Here is a 10,219-nt window from a genome sequence, read left to right as displayed (position 1 = left end):
GGAAGTCTTTTGCAGTACCCAGTATGGACCAGTAAGAACAGTTGTTGCTTTCCTTTTATAAGGAGTCATTAAAAAGATACCTTTCTCATCAATGTGGGTAGTTGGCGGGTGCTCTGGTTTGGTTTGTTCCTTCCTTCCTGTCAAACATCTATTGTTCTTATCTCTCCTTCTTTTCTTTTAATGTTACTCTCTAGTAACACCTTCAGTCTTCGGCACTTGTGTGATCTAAGGGCTGTACAACTTTTACTAAAACTAAATCTCATCAACAACTGGTGACTTTGCAAGTTTTGTTATAAGTTTTATCTCACATATTTGTGCCTGTTTTGTCTTGAGATAGGGACTAACTGTGTTCTGAAATTCATTTGCTAATGATAATATATTAAATATTGTTACTGTACACCATTATTACTACTGTTTGCAATTAGTACTATACTAATTTTACTCTCTGTTGAAAATAATTTTTGATCTTTTCAAAAAGTCATTTAGAATGTGGTTGGTACAAAATGTCAGGAATTCATCTGTTTCTTTGGGTTTTTAAGATTAGGATTGATGTTTTCTATTCCCTCTCTTCATTTCCCTCTTTCCTAGCCTATTATTTTTGTTGGAAAGAAAACGGAGAGAAACTAAAGTAGCTTAATACTAATACCCACTTTCTAGTATCATAACCTGTTCTCACTAGTTTTATTTATGCCACTTCTATGCTTTGTAAATCTGATGCGAGTTATAATCAGCTGCTACTTTTAGGGCATTTCAAATTTTAGTCTCTTAATGTTTTTAAAATGAATGAATAGTTAGTATTTTGGGGGTAAAATGGAGGTGTGATATTATAATTGATTGTTGTTATGGGAAGGAGAAGGGTGAAATGTGTGTGAGTAAGTTATTGTATTTGCATATATCATTTCATCGCTTAGAGATGCTAAATGTTTACAAGTTGACATGTGATAATGAGCGAACCTGTCTGGATGATAATTACAGTTAAAATTGTCTAAGACGGCCATCCATTGCTGAGGAGAAAATTGGTTGTCTTGCAAAGTGCCATTATATTGGGGGAGGGAAAATGCAAGGAGAGAAATGAGAAGTGTTCGTTTGTACGTGTGATTGTCTTATACAGGTGGCCATTAGAGCTGGTTTGACTGGATATCCCCTTGTTTGTTACTGTGCTAGTGATTTGTGTTGTGGAATTATATGTTTGGTACCTTTTGTGTGTCTTTCTTTTTTAATTGAATGCTTTTTTTAAAATTGGATTATTCAACTTAATTTATGGAAGAGAGAGGGGGGTTTGATGTCTTCTGTCAGAAGGCAAATGTGATATGGTTCCAGCATTTTCTCTGTATAAAAATATATGCACAAAGAGATTTGAACGACAGTTTTTCCGTGCTCTACCTTTCTGTTATGCTTCTGTGGTTCTTCTCTATCCTTGCACGTTTAATGTCTGTCTAGGTGAAGAAAGAATATTGTATGACTTTGACCATGTGTTTGAGTGAAGTTTTAAAAAAAAATCTGATTTGAGCTATTCAACTTACTATTACTATGGAAAACATACTATGTGATTGAAAGTATTTTTGGTATGGTGTAAGTATTTACTGTCCCCCTCTCCAAAACAATGAAACTTTCTAACAGAGCATGGAAGTCACTGTGGAGTACTGAAAAAGAGTAATTTTTGATAATGAGCTTTTTTATAATGGAAGAACAGTTTTTGAAATATGCATGAATGGTATTTGTGTGGACTGGACAAAAAAATGTGCGATATGGACACTTATGTGAAAAAAGGTGGCTCTTTAAAAAAGTCTTTTATAGTGATGAATTATGAGTAGAACATAGTCACTTTTGCATAGTCAAATGATCATAGTATAGTACAGTACTATTCCCATATGTGTTGTTGATAGAATCACAAAGGCTGGAATGTTCAGAATTCAGATTTATTTGCAGAGAACAACAGTTCTAACAGGCTGGGTCATGCTGCGAAGAAGTGCGTATATACCCAATGAACTCAATGAATGATGACACGACTTACGTGTGCTCAAGAGAAGGGAAATGACCAAATGCTCTGCTCTACAAAAAGGTCTTATCTGTATTATTATTAAGGTGAGCTTCAGACTTCAGAGAAGACAGATACAAATCAAAAGGCATTGACCTCACACAAAAAAGATGAATCAGTGTTTTTAACCTCTTCCTCCCCCCCCCCCCCCCCCCCCCCCCCCCCCAGCTGTTTACCAGTGAAATGTTATTGCCTCATAACCTTGTTTCTTGCCAGGATTGTAATCTTTATTCATCATCTGCGACAGACATTGGCGATCATTGTTCTTTATTATCTTAAAAATGCTTCTGCTGTATATGTATATTGAGGTCTGACATATTTTCTGTGATAAGTTTGCATTTACATATGTTAGTGACTTGAGAAAATGTTTTTTTGTAAGTTGAAGATGTCTCTCGAATGTTTTGAGTTATAGTGTTTTTATAAATTCATGTTTAACTTCTTAGTTTAGTCAAAGAAGTTGAATGGTTCACAGTTATTTAAACATTAATGTTAGTGATTTACTGATAGTGTGTATTTGCTTTTGATGGAAGGCTTGTCAAGTGGCAAAATGTTTAGATAAGAAGCAGTACCTCTTGAGTGCCCATGTTACTTTTATTTTCCATAGTGGAAATTGTCCAAGATGGCCACCCATTGTCAATAAATAAGAAAAGTTTTTGTCTATAAGAAAGTGAACGTCTTGGACAGTGTCATTATAATAAAGAAAAAACAGAAGGAAAGTGGGGAGTAGTCATTTGTACAGGTGATTGTCTTGGACAGGGAGCCGTTAAAGCAGTTTTGACTGTTGGCATTTTACTTACTTAACGTTTTCATTTTGAATAAGTGATGGACAGATTACTGGGAACTTCAAAATATGTCTGTTAACCTTTCAGGTCTTGTTGTATCTGTCTATATACGGTTGGAGCTATTTATGTTGAGTTTGGCGTAAATTTATGGCTGTGAATACTGGGTGAATGGATGTATTCTGCAAGTACCAGTGCCTAACTTATATATATGTGAGGCATCGTGGTGAAATCAGGCACTCGTCAAAAGGATCAAATTGAAGAAACCAACTTTTTTCTCCCTGTTAAACAATTTGTATGATTTTCTGTTTTGGGCTCAGTGCCTTTTATGTCCATTAAAAAAATGTTGATCAAGGGCACAAAAAATGTAAATTTACAGTTTCTGTAGACACCTAAGCTTTGGAAGTCACCAAACTTTGGCGGCCATTTTTTTTCTAATTTTACTACTGACACCAAGTCACTCCCACTGCTTTCAGTCACAAATATCTAAACTTTTATTCAAGACAGATGAGTTTTATTTTTCATGGAAAGCAAGGCAAAGGAACAGATTGAGCCTTTACCAATAACGCCACATACTCAAAAATTAACGAATGCCTGATGCCACCATATTGTGACACATATTACATACCACTGTTTTATTTTTTTATTTCATCATTCATTTTAAATTCGTAATTGCACACCACAGTCTTTTACACTTACATCCATGAAATTGATTTTTGTTTAATAAAAGCTAAGACTGAATGATAATCTAGAAACACGTGATGTGAATGAGGTATTTTATTTTATGTGGCGAACCCAGCCAGGCTCTCGTTCTGGGTCTTTTGACTATAAAATTTAAACTTTTTGTATCATAAGGAGAGGAGGGGCTCCTCCCTACTGAACTGACCGTGCTGTGTTCAAAGGGATGGGGAACTCTTTAAACTCATATTTATTCTTGAAGGGATTGCTTTTCAATTCTAAATAGTTATTCTTTTTTTGGGGTTTTTTTTTGACAAACTCCTCTACTTGTTGTATGTTTGAGACTTAACACTCTGGAGAAATGATTGTTTATAATATTTCTGAATAAAGCTGTTGTGAGGAACTTCTGCTCATGACATTTGTATTAATTTATTTTTTAAAAAGGGATGGTTCACGAATTGATGAAGACCACATGTTTTGAGATCTCGTTTAGTGAAAAAGAGTATTTTGTAAAAGAGTGCGATATTTTCCACAAATTTGCAACAGAAAAATACATTATAGTATAGTCTGTGGACATTGAATTATTTTCTCTATATTTGTTATTATCACATAAGTGTTCTGTAGTTTGTTTATACTCTCCTTGATGTGCTGTATTTATTTGCGGACGGAAAATCTTTTGAAATGTCAATTTATTCTAGTTTAAAAAAAAGATTCATTCTTTGTCTTTTGATGTGGTCTCTTTTCCTCGTATAGCATCAAACCACACTGAATAGTCTTGTTAGTTTTTTGGGTCACAGTCAGGTGGGGAGTAAAATTGTTGGTTTGCTGCAAGCTCTTGCAATGTAAAATAATGTTGAGTGACTGAACTGAAATGAAGTTTAAAACTCCAGTTATCATATAAGCTTAACAACTACCTTATGACGTTTAGCGATAGGAATGCAGATCTAAACAAAATTATAGGTGGGTTTTTTTACACAGTTTAGATCTTTTAAGGAGAAGGGCTGCAACTGTGCCTGTGCAGGTTGTTTATTTGCTTTTTCTCCTTCTTTTTTTTTCTACATATCGTCTGTTACGAGTTTTAAATTTCAGGCACAGTGGCTACAGCTGGATGGAAGATTATGGAATATGATACGTTACGGTTATGTAGGTGGAAAGTTGTCAAGTGATCTGGTGTGGTTTGCTCCTTTTTCCCTGTCAAACATCTAATCTATCATCCTCATCTCACATCCTTGTTTTCTGTGTATCACTCTCAAGTAACACTTGTAACCTTTGGCGCTTATACTTATATGAACTATTTGTATTGCAACCATAACGTTATGCTGTAAATGGACTGTGAGGTGACTATTTTCAGCTACTAAAGTGATTTAGTACAGTATAACAACTGTTTACACCGTCAAAAGGTGACGTTTATTTAATTCAATGTACATAATGTGCTCATCCTCATGAATAGATCTTTACCCTCATTTCAAATCAAAAACCCATTCGTCAAAAGAAGAAATGAATAGATCATGATATTTGGATGTGTGTGTGTGTGCTTGTGTCCAAAGCATGACCTTTTATGCATGATTTTAAGTGTACGAATTTAAAAAACCCACTTTTCAGTACAAGTGTGCTTCAAAAATTCAAGCAGCAGTGTTTGTTTTCAAATAGTATGATGAGGACTTCAAACAAGGTCTTATGTGCGCGCTCATATGACCTTACGCAGTTGCGAGCGCCGTAAAACCCTATACTACACTACTAAGGTCTTATGTTTGAGTTCTAATTTGTGTTATCAAAGTGTACCTGCATTGATAAATTTAAATAAGAGATTTTTTATTCAGGTCAAACAAGGGGAATGTAATCTTTACGCAAAGATGTTCACAAGAAGTTAGTTTCTGTCTAAAAAGATGTATTGTAAAGTGTTGTTTTGTTTTAGATGCGCATTACTCTTCTCATATTTGTAATCATAATGTTTTTCGGATGTGTGTTGTTTTCTTTTTGTATAAGCTTGAAAGAGCTGAAAAATCAAGTTCTCTTATTACTGACTTATATATATATAAATGTATATATATACGCCCACACACACACACACTGAAACACTCATTCGTACCCACGCATATGCGCGCACACAGACATACACACAACACACACTACACTCTCTCTCTCTCTCTCACACACACACGCACACACACACAGAGACACACGCACAAGCTCTCGACGCGTCTGCACACCATAACTTCTCTTTAACTTTAACAATAACAGCTGCCATTCGTGACCTGACATACTCTGTGCAACATTTATTTTTATTTTATTTTATTTTCTGGATCACGTGACAAGACAAGCTGGGAGTCGGTGAGATTATGGTTCACTGTACGGGTAGCAAGTTAAAATGTTCCCTTTTTACTTTAGTGTAATTTTGATTTCATTCCAGTTTTAACTTCGTTTATTTTTTTCTTTTTTTTTTTTTTGGTGGTGGTGTTTTGTTTGATTGTATCAGTGGACAAGCTACCTATGCTGATAAGTAAAAGTCACTTGTCCACCAGTGCTAGTTTAAATTGACGTCTGTGGTCTAGAGTTTAGGCACCTCGCTGTTGCACGCAGGAGACCCAATTGTTGGATTCCCGAGTCGAGTCGGGAGAAATTTTTATTGAGTTTCTCGGCCCCTCTCAACGGATCTATAGACAAAGTTGTCATGGAGTTAATGTGCAATGTTCACCTCAATAACTATTTCATGCATTTGTTATTTTAAATACATCTTTTTTTAAGGTCCATTGTTTTTTAGTCATTTCTTGACGAATGAGAAATAAAGATCATGGACGGAGAAAGACAAATTAGTAACTCACTTTGACTTTACTTTGTTGTTGTTGGATTGATGTCGATTTGGTTATACTTATTATAATCTATTTTTAAAATTCTTTTTTGTATGGCGGCCCAAGGAGTCTCTCGTTTTTTTAATGTTCGGGGACCAGGACATCCAGATAAACCACAATTCCCCCCCCCCCCCCCCCCCCCAAACCCGGTTGCTTCCTTTAATAGTCGAACTTTCTTTTCTGCGAATGACGCCATGTTATTCCAGCTAGAGCCTATGTATAAGGTATAATAATGTATACTGACTTCTAAACTTTGAATTTCCATTTTCTCCACTTTTTGAAAATGGGACTTATCTGGTTATTCAACGGGAGTCTTCATTAATGGTCCCTTTTCAGAGTTATTGTAAAGTTTATTGGCAGTGCCGTAAGGGGGGGGGGGGGTGTTTTGTACAATCAAAATAGTCTAAGACGGCGACCCTTGGAGGAACAGGTTCAACAATATTTCGTTTGACATTGGGCTTTTGGGTCAGGCGTGGGGAAAAGTGTTTGTTTGTGTGTGTGTGTGTGAGAGGAGGGGGGGGGGGGCGGTAGGTATGTTAAGAGCGCCTGTCCAGTGTCTCCTACGGAGTCCTCTCGCTGCATCTTTCTCACGACGTCGCGGTGTCGAAACATGCCAAACTCCCTTCTTGACGTTGACTCGAAGGCGTGTAACCAAAGTCAGAAGAGGTAAAGGGATCAATGTACACGTTACATACTGTTTATCCGTTTTGCTGTGGTTGTGGAGAAATAATTAGGTTGCTCTATCATTCATGACACTTCATTTGTCGATGTTAATTTGCTACATACAGGTGGATGGAGGGCGCCACTGGGAAAGCCCTACTTATTTTCTTTCCCTCTGTTGTTTCTGTCTGTCTGTCTTACTTTTTCTCAGCACTAAATGACCATCATTGTTTCAATGTGCTTTTCTTTAGTCAAACAAATAAAATGTTACTTCAGGCCGTTAAGGGCTCGAACTTTAATGGCCACTGAACTGAAAAAGTAAATAATTATGCTACTCGAGTACATATTATGTACACTCTGTACGAGACGTCCGTCCTGCTGAAAAGAAAAGAATGTGCATGAACATGTAGTCTGTAGGTAATTCGTGATTTTACCCGAGAGTCGTCCATTTTACGTTTAGGTCTGGGTTTGTGACTGTAATACATGTAGTTGAGATTGTCTTTGCAAATGGTGAGCCGAAATATGTGGAGCATAAAAGATTTAGAGACAAGAGACTGAGGGGGCAGTAAAAAAAAAGAGAAGAAAAGGGGGGGGGGGGGGGGGGCTCTATGGCATAAATAAGTGTGGAAGGCTCTCGAGAGGTCACGGTGTTCGCCTCTTTTTAAATAGGTCCCGGGTTCCAAAACCTGACAGCGACGGAAAACTTTCTTCTCTAAAATGTTCAACTTTCACCTCCTTTCCTGCTCTCTAACCATGCGCTGTCGTCTGCTTTCGTCTCCACTTTGTGCCCCCCTTGCCCCCTCCTCTAGGCTCCTGACGCTTTCTGAAGCCTTCTACTGCTACTCCTTGGCCTGGCTCCTTCTTACTGCTGTCTTTCAGACACACCCCTCATCTTGTGCTACTGTTGGTAAGAGCTAACACCCAGCCTTCTCGTATATAGGCAAAAATGTCGGAGGTCCCGTGTGCAAGTTACGCATGTTAAAGGTCCATTTGGGGTCCTAAAACCGATAAGAGTAGGCTTCGGCCGTCTTGCGCACTCATATGACCTTATGCAGTTGCGAGCACCGTAAAACACTTACCCAAAACCATGAATTTTGCTTTCTGACCTGAAAATCAGGCCGAAGTTGGAGGTCTGAATCGGAGTGTTATCCTCCTTTGAATGTTATATAAAGAGACAGGATTCGTTCTGGATTTATTCTTTTCGTAGTAAAAGTACTCCGTAACATTCAGAAAACAAAGCTCATTGAATGCAACAGCAGAGTAAGGGTTTTCAACATTTACTTGTGACTGAAAACAGGTCATTTAAAAAAAGAAATAATGACTTAGGATGTTATTAAAACAAAACATTGATATATTACTATTTTTCGGTGGCTTTATAATAAAATTCTTATCGATTCCGATAGGTTTTCGGGGGGGGGGGGATGTTTGCGCTTATTACTACGACACAGGCGCTTTTTTTTCCTAATGGTTTATTTGATGGTAATTTGTTAGCATTAATTATTCAACTATCTGTTCTTTTGTTCACTAAGCTTCAAATGGACAGTGGGGAATCGGAAGAATAAAATAATGTGTTAATTGTAGCGGTATACGCCCATTAACACAGCTCCATGGGTGCTCAATTAATCAGTTGGTCACATCTGTAGAGATCATATACGTTATATTTTATATTTTTTTGCTTTTCCAATATTTCCGGCAAGGGCTGAGCCTCTACCCATTTCTGCACTTAGGCGCTTTCCGCGTCTGCCATGGCCTTTGACTCCGCCAGCCATGAGTTTTATCTGGCCTGGTATCGTAATCGTAACCAAAAGGTCCACCATTACCAGCGCCGCCAGCACTTCTACCGTGACCTCTATATCCACCAGTACTTCCGCCTCGGTCTTTGTAGTTGTAGCCATCAGCACTTCCGCCGAGGCCTTGCCGACCACCAGCACTTCCGCTGTAACCGTCATCATCTCCATTGCCCCCGTAACCATCTGTTCTCTTAGCATCTCCGCTATCCCCGAAACAGCCAGCTCTGTTATCATCTCCATAACCCCCGCAACCATCACCAGCTATCTCAGAATCTCCGGCCCCTGCACCAGTACCTCCTCCCCATCCTTTCAGATACACGGGCAGCGGGTAGAAGCAGAGGCTCTTGTCGGTGATGGTCACCGCTATGCTGACGACCATGGTGAGCAGAATGATGCACACAATGAACCAGCCCACGGAACCCGTGCTCAACAAGCTATCCGGGAAATTGTAGCAGCATTCTTCCTCGGCCTCGCCATCTTCGTCTGTCAAACGTCCTGAGAAAACAAAATATAATAATTTACGCAAATCGAAGCGGAGGGGGAATACTGGAGAGAGAGAGAGAGAGAGACAGAGAGAGAGAGAGAGAGAGAGAGAGAGAGAGAGAGAGAGAGACTGGTGCGGAATGTGTGTGTGTGTGTGTTTGAGACACACACAGAGAGAGAGAGAGAGAGAGAGAAGTGCGGTGTGTCTCAAACACACACACACACACACACACACACACACACACACAGACAGAGAGAGAGAGAGAGAGAGAGAGAGAGTGAAAGATGGAGGCACAGAAAAAGAGGGGGAAGAGGGAAACTATACATAATAACATTTTATTTTACCCTTCTCTATAATTTGCTTTCTTGCAACTTATTAATGTTGTGTATTCTCTTACTTCTTCACTTATTCATCTCTACTTATTAATAGTATGCATTAAAGGAAGCCATACATCTACTTGCTTATTCATTCATACCATTTTCTTTGAATAGGCGTATTTACAATTATTTAATATATATATATATATATATACAGAGCGTGTATTAACAAAAGAGCAGGTGAAAAAGTATATACGTGAGATTTGAAAAAAAAACCCAACAAGCCCCACAAACACACCAAAAAAACCCCAAACCAATCAAACCATCCCCTAGAACCACACAAAAACAGCCAATTACAACAAGAGGAAACATGAGCGTGCCAACAAAAGTAGCCAGACGAATAAAAGTTAAACTATGGAACATTGCGGAAAGTACACATTCTTAACAAAAGTTATGAAAATGGTAAACCTTAAGACAAAAGAGGCTGCACTTAATACATGTACATGTACTGTAACACATTACCACCATACTACTGGCAGAAATAAGAAATCTCGAATGAGGCGAAAGTTAAAAAGTGTGAGCTACTGTACAAAAGCACTCTGTAAAAAAAAACAACCAAAAAAA

At 38.1% G+C, this 10,219-nt stretch overlaps 1 protein-coding gene across 2 annotated transcripts in view; it reads right to left on the bottom strand.

The window, feature by feature from the left end:
• Positions 1-8,419: 8,419 nt before the first annotated feature.
• The window catches only part of LOC101861438 (guanyl-specific ribonuclease pgl-1), an 11,440-nt gene continuing 9,640 nt past the window's right edge, over positions 8,420-10,219 (bottom strand). For both annotated transcript variants that reach the window (XM_005098020.2, XM_005098019.2), the window contains exon 7: positions 8,420-9,289. In XM_005098020.2, coding sequence (XP_005098077.1) covers positions 8,712-9,289 — 578 coding nt within the window. In that variant the 3' untranslated portion in view covers positions 8,420-8,711. The remainder of the gene's footprint in view (positions 9,290-10,219) is intronic.

This window comes from Aplysia californica, unplaced genomic scaffold (genome assembly GCF_000002075.1).
Source record: "Aplysia californica isolate F4 #8 unplaced genomic scaffold, AplCal3.0 scaffold00170, whole genome shotgun sequence".
NCBI lineage: Eukaryota > Metazoa > Mollusca > Gastropoda > Aplysiida > Aplysiidae > Aplysia > Aplysia californica.
Note: the sequence above shows the minus strand (reverse complement) of the source record. Positions and strands in the feature narration are given on the sequence as shown.